We start from the raw sequence: 25,368 nt of genomic DNA, 5'->3' as shown, positions 1-25,368 counted from the left end.
TGCGTGCCAGCCGTACTTTGTCTTCAGCCAACGCAAGTTTCAAACGATCCAGCAGTGGAGCATAATAGGGTCCAGTTATGGCTCTGCCTTTTTTCATGTAATTTATGAGGATTACCTTTGAAGCGCCAAAGAGGCTGCAGGCATGCGTAATCAAATACAGAGAAATGTAAATAGGCAGAATACGGCGCTGCGGTCGGCAACGCCTATATGAGACAGTAAGTGTCTGACACAGTTCTTAGATCAGTTACTGCTGCTACAGTGGCAGGTTAACAAGATTTAAATGAGTTTGAACTTGGTGTCGCACGAGCGATGGGACACAGCATCTCCGAGGTAGCAGTGAAGTGAGGATTTTCCCGTACGACCATTTCACGAGTGCACCGTGAATATCAGGAATCCGGTAAAACATCAAATCTCCGACAACGCTGCGGTCAGAAAAAGATCCTGCAAGAACGAGACCAATGGCGACTGAAGAGAATCGTTCAGCATCACAGAAGTGCAGCCCTTCCGCAAATTGCTGCAGTTTTCAGTGCTGGGCCATCAACAAGTGTCAGCGTGCGAACCATTCAACGAAACATCATCGATATGGGCTTTCGGAGCCGCCACGATGCCTTACGCCTCCCCTGGGCCAGTCAACACCGTCATTGGACTATTGATGACTGGAAATATTTTGCCTGGTCGGACGAGTCTCATTTCAAATTGTATTGAGCGGATGGACGTGTATGACTATGGAGACAACTGCATGAATCCGTGGACCCTGCATGTCAGCAAGAGACTGTTGAAGCTGGCGGAGGCCCTGTAACGGTGTGGGGCGTGTGCCGGTGGAGTGATATGGGATTCCTGATACGTCTAGATATAGCTCTGGCAGGTGACATGTACGTAAGCATCCTGTCTAATTAACTGCATTCATTCATGTCAGTTGTGCATTCCGACGGACTTGGGCAATTCCAGCAGGACAATACGACACCCCATACGTCCAGAATCGTTACATAGTGGCTCCGGGAACACTCTTCTGAGTATAAGGACTTCCGCTGGCCACCAAACTCCCCAGACATGAACATTATTGAGCATCTCTGGGATGCCTTGCAACGTGCTGTTCAGAAGAGGTCTCCACCCTCTTACGGGTTTATGGGCAACCCTGCAGGGTTCATGCTGTCAGTTCCCTCCAGCACTACTTGAGACATTAGCCGAGTCCATGCCACGTCGTGTTGCTGCACTTCTGTGTGTTCGCGGGGTCCTGCACGATATTAGGCAGGTGTACCAGTTTCTTTGGCTCTTCAGTGTAGCTTGGGAATCTCAGAAACAGTGGTTATCACCTTACCAGCTGACAAAATTGTCTTTGCCTTTTTCAGTGCATTTCCCCAGCGTTGGTCCATTGTTTTGACTATGGTGTGTAATGATGGATCAATGTTTCATCAACAGTCACAAATCGGCACTGAAAGATATGCGGATTACGATCAAACATCGCCAGACATTGTGCTGACACGTTGTGCTGGAGTCGCCTTTGGTCGATAGGTAGCAATCGCGGCTCCCGCCTCGCATACCGCTTCTTCGTAGCCAGTGCTCCATGCTGGATATTATGCACTCCCTCAGTTGAGATACGTCTCAGCAATCTCACGAATTTTTATTCGACAGTCCTGCATTGTATCATATCATATCTTGGTTTCCTTTTTGCGTATCTCAGTTGGACGGGTGGAGTGCGCTTCTTTTTCGGTGCTTGGCGAACCACGTTTAAATTCATTGATCCAAAATTAAATGGTCTTCAATGATGGTGCAGGGCTCGCATGAACTTCATTCAATTCTGCTCTGATTTCTGCGGCTTCAAATGAGAATATTCAGTAACAGTACGGGACTCGGTTTTGTCGATTTTTTTTACTCGCAGTCGACGTACTGACCAACTCAGACGTATGTCAACAACGAACTGCACTCCGTATGTTACTGGAATTCTATGCGGTCCTGAAATAATAAAGCTTACCAACTACGAAGGCACAACAGAAACGTTCCATTCTTTCATGGAATTACCAGACTTCGCAAACCGCCGTCGTTAGATTTCTGTACTCCACTTTACTCGTTCTACTATAGTATAGTATATTATAGTGTACTGTACTGTCCACTGTTTCAAACTCTGCGTTCCGTAGCACACTTAATCACGTGACAAATTTCTAATAAAGCAGCGTATTGCTTATTAACAAATTCTCCGTGATAATAGTGGTTGGACTCCTTGACTGTTAAATTACTGAAGAAATACAGCGACCAGACACTTCTTATAGAGCTTTATGTATACAAAGACCTATTCCGGGGCTTCCATTTTAAATTGACGCAATACTTTATATCAATGAATCAATACAATGTTTCTGTCGACTGCATTTTGATCGCTGCGTCAGCGTTTTACTGTCTTATGTAGGTACGTTTATTGCATTATATACTATAGTGTGCAAATTAATGTGGACAATCTCATATTTTACAAGGAATTGAAGGTGGATAGCTGTAACCAATTTTATGCGCCCAATTGTTGAACGTTCGACGGACTATTGTTGTCATGACTATAAACAACAGTTTTAGATACCCTTCAGTTCAATGGAGTTCTTGTACATGTGGCAGCAGCATGTATAGGTTCTGTGTTCTCGACAGGAACACTTTGTTTTTGTATTAAGCTAGACATTTTACTTAAGAAATGGGTAAAAATAGTTGCTCTACATCAGCAAACATCTGTGACTAGAAGAGACTGTGCCTGTGTTGTTAGTGTGAGGAAATAGTGTTTCAAGACTTATTAAGACATGTAGTGATACTGTCCCATTGTCTCCAAAGAGAAACGCCTGATCTGGACGGAAAACAAAAACCCACCCCTATAATTGACCAGATGCTACTAACATGCAGTATTCATCCTCGTAAAACAAATAAGGACCTTCAGAGAAATTCATTGGCTACTGGGGTTGAAATTGACTCTTCAGCGGTATGGCGTAGGCTTCTTGACTGTGGGTGGAAGACACGAAAGCCAATAAAGAAACAGTTTTTAACAGCTGCCATGAAGGAAAACTGTTGGCATGGGCCAAAATACATAAATCTTGGACATCCATTGACTGGAATAGGTATTTTTTAGTGCTGAGCCACATTTTATTGTTCAAGGCTACAGAGCACGGGTTGTAAGGCAAAGCATCAGTGAGATCTGCTCATTTTGTACAGACTGTAAAATACCCTCCCAAAAAATGTTTTGGGTGTTCCTTCACTGAAAGTGGCTCTGGGGCACTATAGTTGGAGTTACAAACAATGACGGTATAGTTTAGACTCGTTTACGCACCTACATCATGCATTCTCTGGCAGCCAATAATCGTTCAGTAATCTTCTGAGTGCTCTGCTCTGAATGCTGTAGCTAATGCGAGCATTAAACGTCATAGTAGCGAGTTGTTTAGTGAATTTTTATTCCATTTGTTGCGAGTTGTCGAGGCTGAGTTTGGTGGTATGTGATATAGTCTGCATAAGCAAGCGAGAGACTTAATTTTGAGGTGTTATGCTTTCTTCAAGCGGAAAGCAGGCACATGCGCGTACGGCAACTGTTGCTTGGAATTGTCAAAAACGCAATTTCTGTCCGTGTCTCGATATGCGCCAACCGCCATCGTTCGTGGATCGGATTGTAGTTCCAGTTGATGCCATGAACAATTCAACCAAATAAATGGAAATCCATTGGCGCAGAATTATGCCCAGTCCTGTAGACCTTTTCAGATGATGGAGGAACGTATCAGCAAGGTCTCGTCCTGTGTCACACTTCTAAAGCAGTAGAAGATGTTCATGGAAGACAACATTAATGTGCTTCTGTGGCCTGGTAATTCACCAGACTTAAATCCCTACGAGAATTTGTGAAATATTATGAAAAGACATCTTGAGGAAAATGGTCTGCTTAACAAAAAAAATGCATTCAGGAAAATGTGTACCAAGGGTGGATTTTGAACCCAGGTCTCCTACCCACTAAGCAGATGCACTAACCACTGTGGCACCCTGGCACAGTGGCTTTGCACAGCTGCACAGACTACCCTAACATGCCTCCCTCCTCAATCTAAATACTGATTCATGCCTCAGTCCACTCAGTATTCCCCTTAAACTCGAACAGCATTGCAGAGGCTCTCCAACTGTATTGCAGTAGCACTTCATCAGCGAGTAGTGATGGGTACTGGGTGCAGAATGAAATAGGTAATAAGAGGAAGAGCATCTCTAAATTGTGAAACCTAAGTCAATGGAGAGAGTCAGTCATCAGATAATGTCTTATTGTGTTAGAAAGCTGCTCCAAGCAAGGAAGTAAGTTTGCAAAAGTGGTATTGTCTTTTGTCATATATCTGCCAGCTCTTCATGCTTCCACATCAGCTGCAATATGACTACTTGTGAATTTCATTCAGTGTCTACATTAAAGTTATATTAATATAGATGACCAAGCTGCAGTTGCTAATGTAATGCAAGGAAATTAACAGGCAATGATATAAAATACTTCCTTGAGGGTGTGTAGCAAAACAAATTTGCCTTGTGTTGATAAAAAACATGAAAAGTGTGCCTATTAGACTCATAAATTTATTAAAATGAGTGACAGAAAGGTTCATCAGTACTTAACAGGAGGAGGATCAGCACCCAGTATTGCCAATAGAAATACCTAAAATAGATCATAGCATCTAACTTTGAGAGCCAGAGATCATATCTTGAAGGAAAAGGATGGTGACATTTGGAATGGGCAAGGGGATGATGGGAGAGGTACAAGTCGCATAAAAATAATAATAATAAAAAATTAATGGCGCATGTCCTATAATAGGCACTCAGGTCTCGAGTCATACTAATAGCACACTCTGCAACTGGGTATTGGACATCCTCAAAGTTGATAGTTCTATGTATCCATACAATATATTACCAATTTGGTGGTAATCATCCCTTTATAAAAAGCTGTGCACTAAACATGAGGCAGTAGACTAGAATAGTTTTTATTCTGCCTACAATTTTGTTACTCATTTTGACTGCGATGAAGTTATTGTAGATGGTAGAAGTTGCTGCCTGGTACAATTTTTACCATGGCAGCAAGTGTAGGGACCTTTGCCTAGAAATAGTACTTTGTGTGTGCCATACAGATAAACAAGGGCTTGTGCCAGTTGGGAGGGCAATGAAAGGTGACAGTAGATCATGGGCTTGAGCATGTCGGGCAGAGAGAATCTCGCGTCAGGGTTTTGCTTGAAAATTATGCAGCTCTGGCAAGTACTCTGTTGTGACATTCAAGATTTGGTGATTTGCTAGAGAGGAAATCCTGGAAGTAGTTACTAAAACATGTGTCAAGGGATATTGTGTTAGAGTAGACAAGTTAACCATTGAAACCGAGGCTATAGGGAAGGATGTCTTTGACATGGAAGGGATGACAACTGTCAGAATAAAAATATTGGCAAGTACTTATTGGTTTGATGTGAAGACCCTGTGAGAATACCTCTTCCTTGGACTCCAGCAGCAGGGGGCAGTTAACATTGGCAGCCACACAGACTAGAGAAAGACCTGCAGTTTGGGCCAGAGTGCCCTGGGTCATGTCAAATAATGCAGTGGATCCAGCGAGATGGTAGTGGCTCTCAGCAACAGTGTCTGCCCCTGCAAGCAGAGGTGGACAGCCAAGAGTCTGCCTGCACAAGTGGTGGCAGCTAAGCAGCTGCATAGCCCCAGGCTCGAACTGTAGATGACCGAGGCTGGAGGCCAGCAGTGGATGAAATATACCTTCAGCAGGCACACCAGTTGGAGAGTGCTAAGTCAAGAGCATTGGACGCTGCGTGAACAGCAAGGCCTCAGCCACCAGCAGCAGCAGACCCAGCTGGATCTCCTCCAAAGCTGGAGGCTGTCGGACTTTATACTTCTGTCTCGAAATTAGAAGTATTTATATGGGCTTGGCCTGTCCATGTTTTGTCTAGGCGTGGATTTCTGTTACTTAAGACACAACAGAGCCATATTTTGAATGTGTTGCATTCAAGTCACACATGCCACAGTGGGTCAGCTTGTATGCTGCATCAATGATATTACGACCCTGGTCTCCTTGCTGGGCCAGGCTGTGTTGTAGCTGCCCAATGCCATGGTGACAGTACTTGATGTATTAGCGGGTTGCTGGCTAATGTGATCACCTGACCCACCTGGTTGACCTGCTTTTGTGAGACTGTTGCATCAACTGTGATGGAATCTTTTTTTTTATTCAGCCATGCCAAGTATATTGGTTGTGGCACAATACTACCAAAGTGACATATATCCAGTCAGCACCTTGAAGCCTGCCGCAATGAGAGGACTAGCACATTTGTCATTGTGTATTTTAGACAGAAGTTAAGGATACAATGCATCAAATAGTTTTGTTTGTTGAAGTGTCAGAGCTGATGCCACATACTTTCCACAGACAAGTATGAGAGTAGGAGAGCATTTCTGTGCTGGATGAGAGAGAGAAGGGAATGGTTATTGGTGGTCTTCCTTCAGAACATGACTACCATGGGACTCAGGTCAAGTACTATTAGAGATGTATTGACTTTGTACCCAGGAGATTGGGAGGAAGTTGAGAAAGTGCGAAATGCATAGAGAGAAGCTAATGATCGATGCTCCCTCAGTTGTTTTTGGGTTGGGACTGATTGATGAAGGTATATTACCAATTGAGCTCAGGGAATGAGAGGCAATCATAAACTAGGCATTGTAGTTAAATTTGGTGTGGGACTTAAAGTTAGGATATTCCATAGAATGTATGTGTTTCCAGGATGATGGAATGTGTAATATATAAGCTAGAACCTTAACAAATTTTTCTTTGTTTTCAGGGTCTACCCAATGTCGCCTCCAACGATGGCTTTGTTCATCAGCGGCAGCCTTGCCTCATCCAGTACTGAGCCGCAATCTGATGACATCCCCTCAGTCGCCGTCATCCTCCTCTGGACCTGGTAGTGGTGATACAACTATAGGACCTGGTGCTGGGAGTGGCCCCCCCAAACAATCACCGCCACAGCCACCACCTTCAACTACTGGACAAGGTTCTGGAAAGGGAAAGGATGGTGGGCAGCTCACTTGCCCCAAGTGTGGAGATCCTTGCACACATGTCGAGACTTTTGTCTGTAAGTATTCTTTGAGCCTTTCATTTCTCAGTATATAAATGTGCATCAGAAAAGTCGTTTTGCCACTAGAAAGAAAATAGCTGGAGGTTGTTTGAAAAAATTATCTAATAAAATTTGATCTTTAATCTCACTTAGTAACACATGTTATACGAATTTATTTTCAGGCATGCTTTCAGACTTCATGTATTGTGTCCTGTATGTAGAGACAAAGTAGTGGAACATTTGAAATTATGTACGAAAATCTCAAAAGGACATATTAATACGACACCAGGCACTCGCCATTCACAGAATACTTTTGCATCATAGTTACCGTGTCCCCATACAGAAAATAGTTTGAAAGTATTATAAATAAGCATTACAAGAGAACTCTCACTTACAAAAAATTATTGATTTAACAAGAATACACATGACATTATTAAAAAAAACTAGACTTTAAGCCAAGAATGCACCTAAAAGGATAGGTACCCAGCAGTGGGATCACCTTCTTGAAACCATATATAAGGTGATGTAGGTTAAGGTCCCAGGTATCAAACCCTGCAATTGTTAACTGTATTGGGCCCTCGTTTTCAAGTAATTGATGAAAAAGAAATTTGGAATTTTGCATGTTGCTCCAAAGTTCTGAATAAGAGACATAATACATATTGGTTGTGTAGCGTAATGGTTATAGTATGGGCCTCAGATGCTGGAGGGTGTGGGTTCGAATTGAAGTGCTACAAATTTTTTATTTTCAAATCTTTATCAGAATGGCTTTGATCCATATTTTATGCAATTAATTGAGTTAATTGCAATTTTTAATTTCTTTTCCTTTGTCATAGCATTTTAATCACAATATTACCTCTCTCAGTTGCTCCCCTTTTTTCATTATTCTTTTTCCAGTTGCAATCTTTGTGCGTTTGGTTTTAATTATTTTTATTTACCTATCATAACATTTAAACATTTGAAAATACTGATCTGTCAGTTAGAAAAAGAAAGCTGAAATACTCAATTTATATTGATTGTGGAATTGGGTTATAAATGTAATTTTCAGTAGAAGATGTAATTTTTCTTGGATCATAACTGTTGTACAAACATTTGAAACATAAGTTCTTATTTCACCATGGGCAAAATAATGCAGTTGAAGATTTGAATAAAAAAAGGAATTGTAAGTAAAATGAAATAAAAAAGACTAGGAATAGAAATAATGAATAAATCAATGTTAATACATAGAAATGATTAAAATCACATGCACAAAGATTACAAGTGGAAAAAGAACTACAATAAGAAAAAATGAGAGCAACTGAGAAAGTTAATATGGTGATAAAAATGTGTAACAAAGGAATAGAAATAAAAAATACATTAAATATAATTAATTAAGTAAAACTAACAATCAGTCATCTTGATAAAGATTTAAAAATAAGAAAATTTCAAAGCACTTGATGAGATTCGAACCCAAAACCTTGTGCATGTGTTACCTGTATTGTAACCATCACCCAGTGCAATCAAAGTGTATGACATTTCTTCCTTAAAGCTGTAGAGCATCATGTGAAATTCTGAATTTTTTTGCGGTGATTACTTGCAAATGAGGCCCACCAGTGTGAATAGTTGCAGATGGTTTCATGAAGTCAGTAAGTCAGTAGCACAGTTGGAGGACCTCTCCTTGTTAGCTGGTATACATACATATATGTAATAACTTTCTGACAGTTCTTACCTGTAAGCCCCCATCCCTAATTTGCACCAATCCCAAACACACACCATTTCCAAATGCATGTCCTGAATTGATTCCTTCCCCCCCCCCCCCCTCCTCTCTCTCTCTCTCTCTCTCTCTCTCTCTCTCTCTCTCTCTCTCTCCCCCCTGCTTATGTATATAAACAGACTTGAAAAAATCTGAAAGAAATCACCATCAGGTGAAGTATACTTTAGTATATTACTCACTTTTTAAAGTTCACACTGAAAACTGTTTTTGTTATACTGTAGAAAACATGGTTTTTGTTTTCATTGTTAAGTATTTTCATTTTTGTTTGGGTATTTGGGTATGTCAGTGAGTGACTAAAAAATCTATCAGCATATTAACAGTTACCAGAGTGACAAAGACACTCACAATATGATGATGATGATGATGATGATGATGAGTCAAATTCTTGACTTTGTTGTGGTGATTGTAATGAATAACTTCAGTGACATTGCTGCCAGCATCTGATTTCAAATCTTGTTATTTTGCACTCCTAGCACAAAAACATGAAGAAATAATTTTTCTACACAATCATGTTTCATTGTTTTACAGCACTGTATTGTTTTATTTGTGCCCATACACCGTCAGTAGCATTGGAATGACAAATATGTGGAGATAGTTGAATGGGATCTTGCCCATGTCTTTTAGCATTTCATTGATGATGCAGCATTGGAAATGTGGCTTCTTTTGGACCACAATTTCAAGCAAAGAACAGAACAGAAATTAGAATAGAGAGAAAAAGAAACCAGCAACCACTCACCTATAGTTTCCTGATGTGCCATATAGACATGTGAAAAACCAGTGGTGAGTGCATTTCTATTTGTTAGAGTGTGTTTAATTAAAGAAGCTTTTGAGCTACTGCCCTTTTCTTGTGTAAGTTTTTGTGTCATTGTGTTGTGTGGCACACACAAATAAATTGTAGGTGAGTGGTTGCCTTTCTTTACTTTTATGTATTGTTTCCATCTGCGTAGTAATAGAATAAAAGTTAATTATACTGTACGCAGTCAAACTATATTAATGCATATTGCACATGAGCTTAGGAGAGCGCATCAGATTAACATAGTAAGCAGAAACAGATGAGAAAAACCTGCCATTGGCAATATTTTAACTGAACAAAGAAAAACGTACATGTTGAATAAATAGATTGCGTCCACAGTACTGGTGTTAATAAACTATCGGCAGAATTTGACCACTTTTATTTCAGTAGTATCAGTGCACTGAAGAGATGAGATGACTTAATATATTTATACGACTCAAACAATGGAAAATCCAGGATTGAATGTAACAATGTTATACAGCTCAAACCTCTTCATGTCCATCAGAGCTTTATAAAGTTGACGCAATTGCATTAATGAAAAGGTTTTTAGTATGGGATTTACTGTTCTTTCTAGAGCATCTCACAGGGTACACCAACAGCCACTGCCACATTCCTGTCTTGGTGCATTCTTCTAAACTGCAGACAGTACATGACAAATGTTAAACAACAAAAAATGCAATCAAATGCATAATAAGTACTTTATTTTATGAGGCAAACTGAACTTCCTAGAAAGCTGAAAATTAGTAACATGAACCGATTCAATTTTTCAAATCATGAATTGTAAGTGAAAAACGCAATCGTCGTGGTCGCTTGTAATATTGAAACAAACATATTCCAGTTACATAATAGGTTATTAAGATATTTTTCATTTAAACTGTTTCTTCATGTTCAAGGGGAGCAAAAAAGAAAAAAAAACTTTAAATTCTCTTTTTGTTTCTTTTTCCTCAGAAGTATCTCTTAACATCTTGCTAATCGTCTTCATTATTTAGCCCAGATATGGAATTAATAAGAACATCAATTTAATATTATAGTTTTATTTTTCATTATTTAGATTTTCAGTAGTCAACATGCATATTTACAACACTGTAGATGAATAAAAGAGCCAGATAATGAAAGAGTTTTGTTTGTGTTCCCAACAGCCTCAACAAGATTCGTGAAATGTGAAAAATGTCATCACTTCTTTGTTATTTTGTCAGAAGTAGAATCAAAGAAAACTCTGAAGGAAAATCGTGAAGAATATAAAAACGGATTTTTCAGGAGACCGCCTCCCACACCAAAGAAGGTATATAAAGCTGGAACAGTATTGATTCTGTTGTGATCTTCCTAGCTCCATCATGCATTTCTTTTTAAGCAGAGATAAATATTTATGTGCCTTGATGTGGTGTTCTTTACAAAACAGCTTCACACACATACATTGGTCAGTTTCTGTTATATTGATTTAGATTTCTAGAAAATCCTATGCCTATGCAACATGCATGCAACTTTACTAATTGTTTTTAGATTTATGACTATCTCAACAAGCATGTGGTAGGCCAAGAGGATGCAAAGAAAGTTCTCTCTGTGGCTGTGTATAACCACTACAAGAGGATTTACAACAACATACCTCTGACTCAGCAGGTGCAACAAAATCAGCAACAGCAGCAGCAACAACAGCAGCAAGTGCCACAGCAGTCGTTCACACACAGAGGTATGTAATGAGGCAATGTTCTTAAAACTACAGAAATCTGTAATGGTGTCTTGCAAGAGAAATGGTAATGAAACAAAAAAATAGGCTGTTAGATTTCTTTATAATTAGCAAAATAATTTAAATAACACTTTTCTTAGAATACACCTAATACAGAAGGGATGATATAAATTTACAGGAATTAAACAAGTATTGGTGCTGTGTGTAAATAAATATATCTGTTAGTTTTCAGGTGTGTGTGTGTGTGTGGCATGAAACGCAGTTTACTGAAAATAAAATAAATTAATAATGAGGCTTCACGGAGGTGACGAGGGAGGAAGAGGTGTAGGTGGAGGACAATAATAGGCATTTTTATGGTTTATATAAGATATTTGAGATTGAAAGGAAGGGAAAACATAGTTAAACATAACTAGTTGCATCTGTAGTTCGACAAATTAGGAATCGTAGCCAGTACTCAACTATTATGGTGTATCCATATAATTTACGAGAACTGCGGCATTTTATGGTTTTATTGATGGACAGTGACATTTCACAACTTCGTGCACAAAAATTTGAAACGTTAACATTCGATAGTCACCACACTTCCATACAATTTTGATAGTTTACGTGGGTCAAAGGCAAACCTGTGATAGTCAATGACTCATTCTTTGATTCTTTGATACGATTGGTATTTTAACCATGTGATGTTTGTGTGATCATTGAAATTGGGTTTACAGCTGGGATAACAGTTCTTCTGTGTAAATCTTACTTGTCGACAGGCACTGCTCTGCAAGTTCTTTGTTGTGCTCCGTTCACTTGTTGTGATTTAACCCTTATTTTTTGACCAAGTGTGAACTAATTACATTTGTTCCATGTGTGTGTGTGGAGGGGGGGGGGGGCGCTTGCGTGCGTGCGTGCGCTTTTTACTGTGTGCATATTCTTTGTTATGAGGTTCGTGTCATGTTCATTTAATGGTTTAAGACTTTGTGTGCTTTGACATGTTTCAGTGAAGCGTCTGACTGCCTTGAGTGTTTGTTATATTTTTATGTGACATTCAGTGATCCAGATTCCTTTCGATATTTCAGTACATATGGAGACATTTGTTCTTGGACATTTTCATACGCTTTATTCCTATTGTAGGATTCATTAATAGATCCAAAAAGAAACAGTACCTCCAAACATTTAAAGAATCACGTTCTGTTGATTTTCCATGCATACTAAAATCAAGAAAGGGAGAAAAAGTTGCCTCTTGCACAGTATCTGGATGTGATATTAATGTTGCACCAAATAGAAGGAAAATAACAGGAAAATCAACACCTTTTTAGCCAAGTCTGGAAACATTCAGTGATGTAATTAGGGCCGAGTGGCTGTTTAGTTCTTTTTGGTGGAGAACAATGTGCCCTTAAGTGTGGCTGATCATGCTGGTGATTTATTTAAGATGATGTTCCCCACATCAGAGGTTGCAAAGAAATATAGCTGCGGTCACACAAAAATGGCAAAAAATGTATCTTCTGAAGTTGTTAAGCGTCTTCAGGTCAGACCATTTTCTGTGGCAATGGATGGAAGGAACAGTGAAAATGCCAAGTTGTATCCTGTTGTTGTATTATTCCATGGGAAAAAGTAGTGAACACTGTGCTATCCATACCAACGTTAGATGGGGGCTCAACAGGGTGAAACATAGGTAACCTGATGTTATTGCATCTGAATTCTCATAACATACAAATTGAAGACTGTGTGGCTTTCTGCTCTGACAATGCTCCTGTTATGATAAGATGCAAAAGTGGGTTTTCAGCAGTTCTGAAAGTAGTTCAATCAGGTATTGCCATCATAGGCTGCATTTGCCACTTCATTAATCTAGCAGCTGAAAAAGTTGCTGGAAGGTTACCACTTAGTGGATGAGATCCTTGTTGATATATTTTATTTCTTAGAGAGGAGTGTGAAAAGAAGAGAACACCTTCAGAAATTACAGAACTTGCACCATAAAGGCGCAAAGAAAATTCTGAAGCATGTATGTACTAAGTGGTTATCTTTTTAGGCAGGTGTTTGGATAGACTACTGGACCTGTGGGATCCTTTTCTTTTCTTTCTTCAAGGAGGAATTAATATTATGGGTCCAAAACATTTCCGCAAGCTTGACATCTTTCAGAGTACCTAGAGTTGAACAAAGTGGATCCAAAGAGTATCAGAAGAAGAGAATTCTTGATTCTGCTACTGCACGTGCCCCTAAAAGAATAGTATATTCTTCCAAACATGACAAACCCATCCTAAAAAGTAAGACTTCTTATACAACATATGAGGAAAAATTGCTTATGTTCCTGTCCTCAAACGTGAACAAAGCCTTTTGCACTTTCCTTCATGTGACTGTTTCTGTATTTGACAAATTGAATGCTGTCCTTCAGACTTCTTCCCGATAAGTTCACTTTTTATTAGAGCTGCTAATGGACTCGCTAAAGCAGCTGTTCAGCAAGTTTGTGAAGCCCAAAATTGTCAAAAGCTCCTCATTGCTTGAAGTTGTTTACAACTTGATTCAAAATCAAAGAAGTGATGATGAGCTAGTTATTTGCATTCAGATTTGAACATAGTGAATGATCTCAGGTTATACAAAATGGAAGATCCACAGTTTTCTTCCACTCATTTTTTCTTGGAAAAGTTTCCCCTTGTGTTATGCAAGGAGGTGAATGAAACTACAGATGAGGTGGTGAATGAGATTCAGAGGCAGTTCACAACTCGTCAGGTAGAAGACACTTTGTCTTCAAATGAAGATGCTGCAAATGATTCCAGTTTGGTCACAAATTTCAAGAATTTGTGGAGCTGATGGGCTCCGTAAATATAACTGAATTTCTAGAGCAATGCTCTCTATTTGCACCATACCCCATAGTAATGCAGTGAACGTGTTTTCAGCCTTGTGAAGAAAAATAGAACAGAGATCAGATTGTCCATGTCCAATGAATCTCTGGACTCAATTTCTGTTTTGAAGACAAGGAGTTCTGGTCCCTGTTATGACAAAACATTTTCTCAAGACTTTTTGCAGGAAGCTAAAAAGACCGCAACTACGACTTTAAAGTTGAACTAGCATGTGATTTGCAGTGTTAATTATATTATTTCTAGCCTGCATTCCGTTAAACAAGTTTTATTGTGCAAGGCCTTTTTCAAGTATCGCATATCTACATAATTTCTCAAGAAAGTTCTGTTATGTATGCTCCAAACCAATATTCATCATGCCTGCTGCTGTTTAACATGGATTTCTTCTTGATTGTTATGTTCATCTACGAGTCATTGGCCTATGATGTAAGTAGATGTGATTTCGTTGAAGTATCCTGTTTAAAGCATGAATTATTGTATTTTGTCGCACAGAAGTATTATTATTTTCGTCAAGCCAGGGCAAGTCAAAAATCATTAGATTTTTTGTCACACGTGAGTTTTACAGATAGCCCTTTTCAAAAGTTGGCAAAGTATGTACTATCCTGATTGATTTGGCATCAGTCAGGACACTAGAGTCCAGTGATTTTTTGTATTATCTACCGGTACCATGGTGGCTTTTTAGAAACACAAAAAATATCAAATATTTTCAATTCAGACAATTATTTGCTAACACCGCGTTTCAGATGTTATGAAGTCATTACAAACATAGGTTTGAACTTCATTCACCATTCGTTTGGTGAATGAAGTTCAGCTCTGCACTAATTTACAAGATGTTTCTAACTGGAATGAATGGTCAGGTGGCTGTTGTAATGGATGTTATTGCATAGCTTAGTGGATGGATTGAAAATAAGCTCAGGAATGAAGCTAATCGTGAAGTAATAAAGGAAATTAATATTGCAACTTCGACAGTTCTCTGCAATAATCTGCACAATAATTCATAACACAATTTGATAATGTCTTCAGGATTGTTTCAAAATCATGAAGTAGACGTGGGAAAGGAAATTGAAAGTCACTAGATATTTGAGCAAACTGTCATAATACCTTTCATCCATTCCTATTATTTGTCAGAATATGAGGACTTGGGTATGTAAATTCTGGTTAACACTTATGTTCTTGTTAACTAAGTTTTTAACTTTTCCAGCAGATAGGCAGCTAATAGTGGTCTCTGAAGTCAGTAAAGTTACATAAACTGTGAATAGTCCATAGAGTGAATTGTTAAATTTATAATTCTTCAGTCCACTCCACTAATTACTATACTCCATACAACAAGAGAAGATCCCAGACATCTGAAAGTTATGTTGCCAGCATACAATTATGAAGTACTAACTGAAAATCCATAAAACCATAATGATCTGGAAATACAGCAACATTGAGGTCATAGTACGAGATCTGTTCAAAAAATTCCAGAACTTCGTCCACAAAGTTATTCTGCGCTTACCTTTTACTACTTATGCATAGTCTCCTTTGAAATACTCTCTTTCACAATTGGTACATCACTCCCAATGCCGTTTCCACTTCTGGAAGCTGTCTTGTTATATCTTTTGCTGGATCGCACGGAGCGCTGTCTGCGAATTTTCTTTTATCTTGTCTGTTATTGCAAATCTTCATCCTTTCATTGGGGATTTCAACCTTTGGAATAAAAAGAAGTTTGCAGGGGCCAGGTCTGGAGAGTATGGAGGATGAGACAGCACAGTGCCAACAGGGATGAATGATGTCTTGACTCATGAGCCATAGGAAAATTTTGCGGCAACATTGTGCATTCCAAGATGCTGTGTCAGGATGTCACGGCATTATCCAGCTGAAATGTTACATTCTTCTGCAATCTCTGTCTGTCTGTCTGTCAGTCAGTCAGTCTTCAATTGGCATGCGCAATTTTGTTTCCTGACATGAGCGTCATCAGTAGATGTTGAAGGGTGTCCTGAATGAGGATCATCTTTCAGTGGCATCTGGACATTTTTAAACTGTGTGAACCTTTTGTAAGATTTGAGTACGGCTGAAGCACTCGTGGCTTCCTGCATCATTTGGTGTGTCTCTGTAAAGATTTTATTGAGTTTCACGCAAAATTTAATGCAGATGTGTTGCCCCTCTAACTTTGCCATCTTGAAATTGCAGACTGAGCAACTCAATGTTCTACTCAATATAGCATTGAATAATAACTAACAGACATACAACAATGAAACTTCCATCAGTTACACATTAAACACAGGCGCGTGCAGGAATGCCAACCGCATTTCCCACCAACGCACCATTGGCGCAAAAATATGAATGTTTCAGAATTTTTTGACCAGATCTCGTACATGTGTGAAGCAGCCCTACCAAGCCGATTTTAACTGGCATGGATCTTCTGTGTTTGAATGGAGTGTAGTAAGTTTGATTCTGTCTCATCCCTTGCTTATGAATTAGCTTGAAGATGCATTTCTTGGCTCATTTTTCATGGGTGGTACTTGAGAAAGTGTTACACTTGAAGGGAAAGGACATTGTACAGATGGTGCCAGCCATAAGGAATGCAACAGTTAACTTGATCTTACATAGTGTTTAAGCACTACTTCCACCTTTTTACAAATTATTGTCTATGAAAAAGTGAATGATTTAGTCTGATTGCATTTGATCCCAGCGTTGTTACTTCAAATTAAGAATATGAAACATTGTTGACAAAAATATGTATTGTAGCACTGCTAGCGACTAATTGATAGTTATATTGATTTTTTATTTTTATTTTCAGATTTAATGCATATCTCTGGCATTGGACACACCTCATCATTTGGTGTGGGCTTTCAGCAGCCAATGTCTCCTGACCCTGTGTCTCGAAGACCCTCCTCGATGGCTGTAGGAAGTGAGATTCTAGATTGCACCACTCATGAATTACGTCTGGAGAAAAGCAATATCTTATTGTTAGGTCCTACTGGATCAGGTTAGAGCACTTCAGTATTTAAATTTTAAAAATAATGCATCCCAGTCCCCCCTCCATTTCAGGTAGGCTGGAGTCAGTGTTTTGTGTTTTTCATATTTGATGTGGAAGGAGAGTATGCCAGTCAAAATCACCTTGAAATATTCAGTTTATGCACAGGTTTAGTCACTTAAGCTGTTAATCTCTATTAATTTTGGAGCTGTGGACCATACTGAAATTAGGTTTTCAGCAAAGGCAAGTACACTTCCGTACTGACCGTGAGAGGCTGCAGCACATTCTCTGCCTGTTTTGTGAGAAGTCATACTTCAAACTTAAACAGGCATAAAATCACTGTTCTCTTTATTTTGAAGCCTGTTATGTGTTTTAAAAAAGTACATAGTTCAATTTTTGTTGAAAACCTTGCATGGTATCTTCATTGATGTCAGAAATATTTGAAGCTATTGGATTTCATGGCGCTTCACGTAATTTTGAATTCGGGTTTTACATAATAGTTGTTTTTTGTGCTGTCTAAAAAAGGACTGCATGAAATGACATGGTTGCACATAAATTGAATCTAAGAATTTAAGAAACATTTTAGAGGATAAGGAGTGGACAGTGGGGGTGGTGGTATTGGCAGGCAAGTGGAAAAATCGTAGAACACTAGAAAATTAATATGTCCGATAATTTAAACCTAGTGTAAGTGCTCTGTACTCATCATTAATTAATGAAGATAGATCTGCTAGGTACATTAGATTGAGATCTCAGAATTATTTAATTTCCGTTCATGTTAAACAATGTATCAGATTTCAGAAAACAGGTTGATTTGCTGACATGTTATGCAAAAATGTGTTAATATTTCTATAAGGTTCATTTGGTTTGTGTTATTAGTTTGGTAATCAGACAATAGGTCTTAACGCAATGAGTATTAGTGTGCTGCTGTATCTCAACATAGCACTATATTCAAAGACCATGATACTGATCTTTTCCAACCATTTGAGTTTTTTGGATTTTTCAAATGTTCTGACTGATATGTAAAGTAAAGTAAACACCACTTACACATTAGGCTGTAGGCCTGTTCTGACTGGCAGACTGCTGCCTGCAAGCCAGTATGAGCAGAAATCTATGATCGTGGGACATGTGATCAGCATGTCGCCAATCCCTCCAGTCGCTATTGCCAGTAGATGAATCCAGGTGATGCCGTTGCTTCTTTATTCAAGCTGCTGCTCATTTGGCCTCATAGAGTCTAAGTGTACCCCATACCAGACCTCCCTACCTCAGAAAAATATCTGAGGAGGTACTGGGAATCCTTCTTGAAGGCAGCCATGCTAACCATTTAGCTACGTGTATGGTCTGACTGATACATATTTCTGCAAACCACAGTAGTGGTAATTGTTTCTTTATATGACAGTTACTTCCTCTTGTGTTGCATTCCCAACTGGAGTTTGTAGAAATGGCTGCATATATTTGCAGCCTACACACATTCATTGAAGCCCATTTCAAGTGGCTAAAACAAATATGTTGCATATCAGGAGAAGAACTGGACATAAAATTTGAAGACCTAGTTTTCTAAGTGGAGTTCAGAATAATAGATCACTGCTATCCACATACATATTGTGTTACGAACATGGCAGTGATGTTGGAGAATGATTGACTACTGTCATGTAAAATGGTTGTTTCTCTTGCATGCAGTTCACAGATGGAACTGGATGGCAGGAGTAATAATACTTGTGCAGTATGTACATCATTAGTGGATAAACTTTTCTGAACATTATTACAAAAGAAACTACAAGATTTTTTAAAAATATCTCTGTATTTAATTGTAATTATACATCACTGAGAGGTGTAATAGTCATGGCATTGAAATCATTTTCAAGGGTAGAGGAATTCAAAGTATTTTCTGCCAATGGCCTTACATGATTTCTACAAATCCTTTAGATGGTTATTGAGATGGTTTGTGCAGCAAGGCTATGACAGGTATTTTCTTTCCAACTGAGCATATGTTTAGATTCCAGTAACCTTGGTTGCTGTACAGTCTATGAGCTTGACTACAGCCTAAGGGAGTGGCTCCACTACAATTTCCTTCTCCTCTTCTGAGTATGGCATAAAATCTGATTTTGTTGTATCATAGATTGTCTGAAGTAAAGATGCACATTTGAAAACCCTACTTGGTCTTGATCTGTAGTTTAAATGCTTCAGATCTTTTATTTGATGTGATAAACTTGGATAATTCTTATTCGAAATTATATTTTGAATTTTAATATATCTTTGAAGTAGATTGCTGTGAAAACTGATTGCATTGTGAATATTATCAGGTACTATTAGTGAACAGTTAATGTTGCTTCATAGTCTGTTTGAATATAATAAATACTGTAAAAAAAATATTGTTACAAGATGTGTTAGAATCTACATCTCTCTCTCTCTCTCTCTCTCTCTCTCTCTCTCTCTCTCTGTGTGTGTGTGTGTGTGTGTGTGTGTGTGTGTGTGTGTGTGTGTGTGTGTGACACATTATGGAGATGAAATATTAACTGTGGGATTGTTGTTTCTCCATGTAGGAAAGACTTTGTTGGCTCAGACAATTGCTCAGTGTCTTGATGTGCCATTTGCTATATGTGACTGCACTACACTAACACAAGCGGGATATGTTGGTGAAGACATTGAGAGTGTTATTGCAAAACTCTTACAAGATGCCAATTATAGCGTTGAACATGCTCAAATGGGTAATGTATCAAAAATTATATATGCAGTTCTACTATTTTAAGTTGTCTACTGTTAGTATCAATAATGTCAATCAGGAAGTTGCTAGTATTTGATCTAGAATATTCTTCCACACATTGGTTTAAGCTATTCATCAAATTTTAGAGACTAAATACAGTATGAAATTTGTTTTCATAGTTACATGCAGAGTGGTTCTTGTGTAAAGGGTGCCCACAATTTTTGTGCTCATTTTGAGCAGCTTGTAAACACACCTTTGAAATGTGTGGCACTCTCATTTTTGCACAGTATCTTGTATGATGTAGGTAGTGGCTTAGTAACCTGGATGATTTGCAGATACATGAGACATAAGTGTGATGTGCACAATATCCCACACATCCAATGAAGGCACTCGTTTTGGGAATACGGCATATACACTTGGCTGGTCACATGAGCTTACATAGTGGGCCAGATATAAGGCTGCCTCGTGACCATCTCTCCATCAGTTGCTGTTATCAGATTCATATCTACCTGTGGACTCCAAAACACCACAACTGTTTGCTGTGTGCTTAGTGCTGAAAATCGTGAACTAGTAGTTCCCACCTCTTTGTGCCTCTATGAAACTTAGAATACTAAATACATGTTGTCTGGTTAAGTCGTTCCTGGACTTCATTCTTGTACTGTGGAAAGAACTTGTAATAATTTCTATATGTAACTCCTAAGAGTATTTTGCCAAAAACTATTCCTGTGTAGTTCACATACTAATTGATAGCTTACGTTGTTGGAAAAAATTATTTATGCTCGGTAAATGTTGTGACTCGGAAGTGAAGGTTAAAACATTATTTGAACATAAATATCCTCTGTAACAACTATGTAAATTATCAATTAGTACTTGAGCCAAACAGTGATATTTATTGGCAAAATATTCATCAGACCCACAGATAGAAATTATTACAAGTTTGCTCTAGAGTAAGAGAATGAAGTCAAAATATGACTTAGTTGGATAACATGCATTTCATAATCAAAGTTTCATATACGCAAGAAGTGATAGAAACCATAAGTTTATATTTGTGGCAAAATAAGTACACAGTAAACAGTTATGAGAGTGCAGAGTTCACAGGTAGACGTGAGTCAGATAATAGCAACTAAAGGAAAAACCAGCCACCAGGCTCACGTGACCGGCCAGGAATATATGCATTGTTCCTGCCACAGGTCCCCTCAAGGCTGTGTATGACATTACACACACTGATATGTCTGTATTGTCCATCTGCAAATCAGACAGGATTAGTAAAAATAGTTTATTTTGAAATTTGGAAATGCGTGTTACCCCCTGGTAAGTGGGATTTACAGGCTGTCTTTGTAGCTTGTTCTGAGTGCGAGACTTGAGCTGTGTGAGGTAATGAAAAGATGAATTTGATTTATGGTTGATTCTCTTGAGTTCTAACTGTAGGAAATTCTTGAGAACCAATGGGTTTTTATTGGCGGTATCAAACTATGACAACTTTGATGACCATCTCGGTAGCAATATGCTTTTCATAAATATATATTTTTCCTACGTGGAATGTTGCCCTCTATTATATAAAGATGATGTGACTTACCAAATGAAAGTGCTGGCAGGTCGACAGACACACAAACAAACACAAACATACACACACAATTCAAGCTTCCGCAACAAACTGTTGCCTTATCAGGAAAGAGGGAAGGAGAGGGAATGACGAAAGGATGTGGGTTTTAAGGGAGAGGGTAAGGAGTCATTCCCATCCCGGGAGTGGAAAGACTTACCTTAGGGGGAAAAAGGATGGGTATACACTCGCACACACACACATATCCATCCACACATATACAGACACAAGCAGACATATTTAAAGACAAAGAGTTTGGGCAGAGATGTCAGTCGAGGCAGAAGTGCAGAGGCAAAGATGTTGAATGACAGGTGAGGTATGAGTGGCGGCCACTTGAAATTAGCGGAGATTGAGGCCTGGTGGATAACGGGAAGAGAGGATATATTGAAGAGCAAGTTCCCATCTCCGGAGTTCGGATAGGTTGGTGTTAGTGGGAAGTATCCAGATAACCCGGATGGTGTAACACTGTGCCAAGATGTGCTGGCCGTGCACCAAGGCATGTTTAGCCACAGGGTGATCCTCATTACCAACAAACACTGTCTGCCTGTGTCCATTCATGCGAATGGACAGTTTGTTGCTGGTCATTCCCACATAGAATGCGTCACAGTGTAGGCAGGTCAGTTGGTAGATCACGTGGGTGCTTTCACACGTGGCTCTGCCTTTGATCGTGTACACCTTCCGGGTTACAGGACTGGAGTAGGTGGTGGTGGGAGGGTGCATGGGACAGGTTTTACACCGGGGGCAGTTACAAGGGTAGGAGCCAGAGGGTAGGGAAGGTGGTTTGGGGATTTCATAGGGATGAACTAAGAGGTTACGAAGGTTAGGTGGGCGGCGGAAAGACACTCTTGGTGGAGTGGGGAGGATTTCATGAAGGATGGATCTCATTTCAGGGCAGGATTTGAGGAAGTCGTATCCCTGCTGGAGAGCCACATTCAGAATCTGATCCAGTCCCGGAAAGTATCCTGTCACAAGTGGGGCACTTTTGTGGTTCTTCTGTGGGAGGTTCTGGGTTTGAGAGGATGAGGAAGTGGCTCTGGTTATTTGCTTCTGTACCAGGTCGGGAGGGTAGTTGCGGGATGTGAAAGCTGTTGTCAGGTTGTTGGTGTAATGCTTCAGGGATTCCGGACTGGAGCAGATTCGTTTGCCACGAAGACCTAGGCTGTAGGGAAGGGACCGTTTGATGTGGAATGGGTGGCAGCTGTCGTAATGGAGGTACTGTTGCTTGTTGGTGGGTTTGATGTGGACGGACGTGTGAAGCTGGCCATTGGACAGGTGGAGGTCAACATCAAGGAAAGTGGCATGGGGTTTGGAGTAGGACCAGGTGAATCTGATGGAACCAAAGGAGTTGAGGTTGGAGAGGAAATTCTGGAGTTCTTCTTCACTGTGAGTACAGATCATGAAGATGTCATCAATAAATCTGTACCAAACTTTGGGTTGGCAGGCCTGGGTAACCAAGAAGGCTTCCTCTAAGCGACCCATGAATAGGTTGGCGTACGAAGGGGCCATCCTGGTACCCATGGCTGTTCCCTTTAATTGTTGGTATGTCTGGTCTTCAAAAGTGAAGAAGTTGGGGGTCAGGATGAAGCTGGCTAAGGTAATGAGGAAAGAGGTTTTAGGTGGGGTGGCAGGTGATCGGCGTGAAAGGAAGTGCTCCATCGCAGCTAGGCCCTGGACGTGCGGGATATTTGTGTATAAGGAAGTGGCATCAATGGTTACAAGGATGGTTTCTGGGGGCAACGGATTGAGTAAGGATTCCAGGCGTTCGAGAAAGTGGTTGGTGTCTTTGATGAAGGATGGGAGACTGCATGTAATGGGTTGAAGGTGTTGATCTACGTAGGCAGAGATACGTTCTGTGGGGGCTTGGTAACCAGCTACAATGGGGCGGCCGGGATGATTGGGTTTGTGAATTTTAGGAGGAAGGTAGAAGGTAGGGGTGCGGGGTGTCTGTGGGGTCAGGAGGTTGATGGAGTCAGGTGAAAGGTTTTGTAGGGGGCCTAAGGTTCTGAGGATTCCTTGAAGCTCCGCCTGGACATCAGGAATGGGATTACCTTGGCAAACTTTGTATGTGGTTTTATCTGAAAGCTGACGCAGTCCCTCAGCCACATACTCCCGACGATAAGTACCACGGTCGTGGAACCCTTGTCCGCCGGAAGAATGACGATGGACCAGTCGGCCTTCAGATCACGGATAGCCTGGGCTTCAGAAGTGGTGATGTTGGGAGTAGGATTAAGGTTTTTTAAGAAGGATTGAGAGGCAAGGCTGGAAGTCAGAAATTCCTGGAAGGTTTGGAGAGGGTGATTTTGAGGAAGAGGAGGTGGGTCCCGCTGTGACGGAGGACAGAACTGTTCCAGGCAGGGTTCAATTTGGATAGTGTCTTGGGGAGTTGGATCATTAGGGGTAGGATTAGGATCATTTTTCTTCGTGGCAAAGTGATACTTCCAGCAGAGAGTACGAGTGTAGGACAGTAAATCTTTGACGAGGGCTGTTTGGTTGAATCTGGGAGTGGGACTGAAGGTGAGGTCTTTGGATAGGAAAGAGGTTTCGGATTGGGAGAGAGGTTTGGAGGAAAGGTTAACTACTGAATTAGGGTGTTGTGGTACCAGATTGAGTTGATTGGAATTTTGAGGTTTTGGAGGGAGTGGAGCTGGAAGTGGGAGATTGAGTAGATGGGAGAGACTGGGTTTGTGTGCAATGAGAGGAGGTTGAGGTTTGCTGGAAAGGTTGTGAAGGGTGAGTGAGTTGCCTTTCCGGAGGTGGGAAACCAGGAGATTGGATAGTTTTTTGAGGTGGAGGGTGGCATGCTGTTTTAATTTGCGGGTGGCCTGTAGGAGGATGCTCTGAACAGCCGGTGTGGACGTGGGAGAGGAAAGATTGAGGACTTTTATTAAGGATAGGAGTTGACGGGTGTGTTCGTTGGCTGAGTTGATGTGTAGGTGAAGGATTAGGTGGGTGAGGGCAATGGATTGTTCAGTTTGGAACTGGTATAGGGACTGATGGAAAGAAGGGTTGCAGCCAGAGATGGGAACTTTAAGTGTGAGGCCTTTGAGGGTTATGCCAAATGTCAGACAAGCCTGAGAAAATAAAATATGCGAGCGTAATCTGGCTAGGGTGAAGGCATGTTTGCGGAGGGAATGTAAATAAAACTTAATGGGGTCGTTGTGGGGGTGTTGTGAGGGTGACATGGTATTAGAAGGTGGAAAGTGTAACATGAGGTTGAAATGAAAATGAAAGATAAAAATATATGGGGAGAGACAAAGGTGAACTAGAAAGCAACTGGAGATCTGGAGTGGAAAAAGGCGAAAAAATGTTGGTTAAGTTGATCCTGTGGTGAACTTGGGTTGGTAGACAGCGATGTGCATAAAGGTTAGGTGGTTGTGTTGCCGCTAAAACACGTTAAAGGACGGAGAAATTCGGGAAAATTTCGAAAAAAGTGTAAATGTATTAAAAGGAGTGGTGTTGTGGTGAAAGATTACGAAAATGGGGCTAACAATTGTAAATAATGACGTTAAAACCTGTGGGGAGTGGCTAAAAATGATCAGTGATGTGCGAAAAACGGAAGTGGAAATATAGTGAAAGTTATTAGAACTAGCCAAAATGGTTGTTTAATACGTGAAAGCAGCTGTTATTGAACTAGAAACGGTGGATTTTATAGCAGCGGTGGTGTTGAAAGCGGAAAATAAATTTTTTTGGTTATGGTTTGGAAGTGGGTTACGTATTATTGAGTATATATAGGCGGGATAAAATTGTATAGTAGATTACGGTAAAAAGGGGAAGGTGAATACAAAGTGAGACTACTGGTAAAAACAGAAAGAGAAAATAAAGAGAAAATAAGACGACAGGAAAGGTTTCGAAATGCAACAGCGACAATAACAAACGTAATTGTTGGGTTCAAATTAATGATATGGTTATAATAGAGGGAAACATTCCACGTAGGAAAAATATATCTAAAAACAAAGATGATGTGACTTACCACATGA

General features: G+C 40.0%; 1 protein-coding gene across 1 annotated transcript in view; it reads left to right on the top strand.

The window, feature by feature from the left end:
* Window positions 1-25,368, top strand: part of LOC126199497 (ATP-dependent Clp protease ATP-binding subunit clpX-like, mitochondrial) — a 116,313-nt gene that overhangs the window by 66,088 nt on the left and 24,857 nt on the right. The window contains exons 3-7 of the mRNA XM_049936419.1: window positions 6,792-7,082; window positions 10,747-10,889; window positions 11,108-11,294; window positions 16,914-17,102; window positions 19,631-19,795. Of these exons, the coding sequence (XP_049792376.1) occupies window positions 6,792-7,082; window positions 10,747-10,889; window positions 11,108-11,294; window positions 16,914-17,102; window positions 19,631-19,795 (975 nt within the window). The remainder of the gene's footprint in view (window positions 1-6,791; window positions 7,083-10,746; window positions 10,890-11,107; window positions 11,295-16,913; window positions 17,103-19,630; window positions 19,796-25,368) is intronic.

Source organism: Schistocerca nitens, chromosome 8, assembly GCF_023898315.1.
Source record: "Schistocerca nitens isolate TAMUIC-IGC-003100 chromosome 8, iqSchNite1.1, whole genome shotgun sequence".
Lineage (NCBI taxonomy): Eukaryota > Metazoa > Arthropoda > Insecta > Orthoptera > Acrididae > Schistocerca > Schistocerca nitens.
This window is presented reverse-complemented; position numbering and strand designations above follow the sequence as displayed.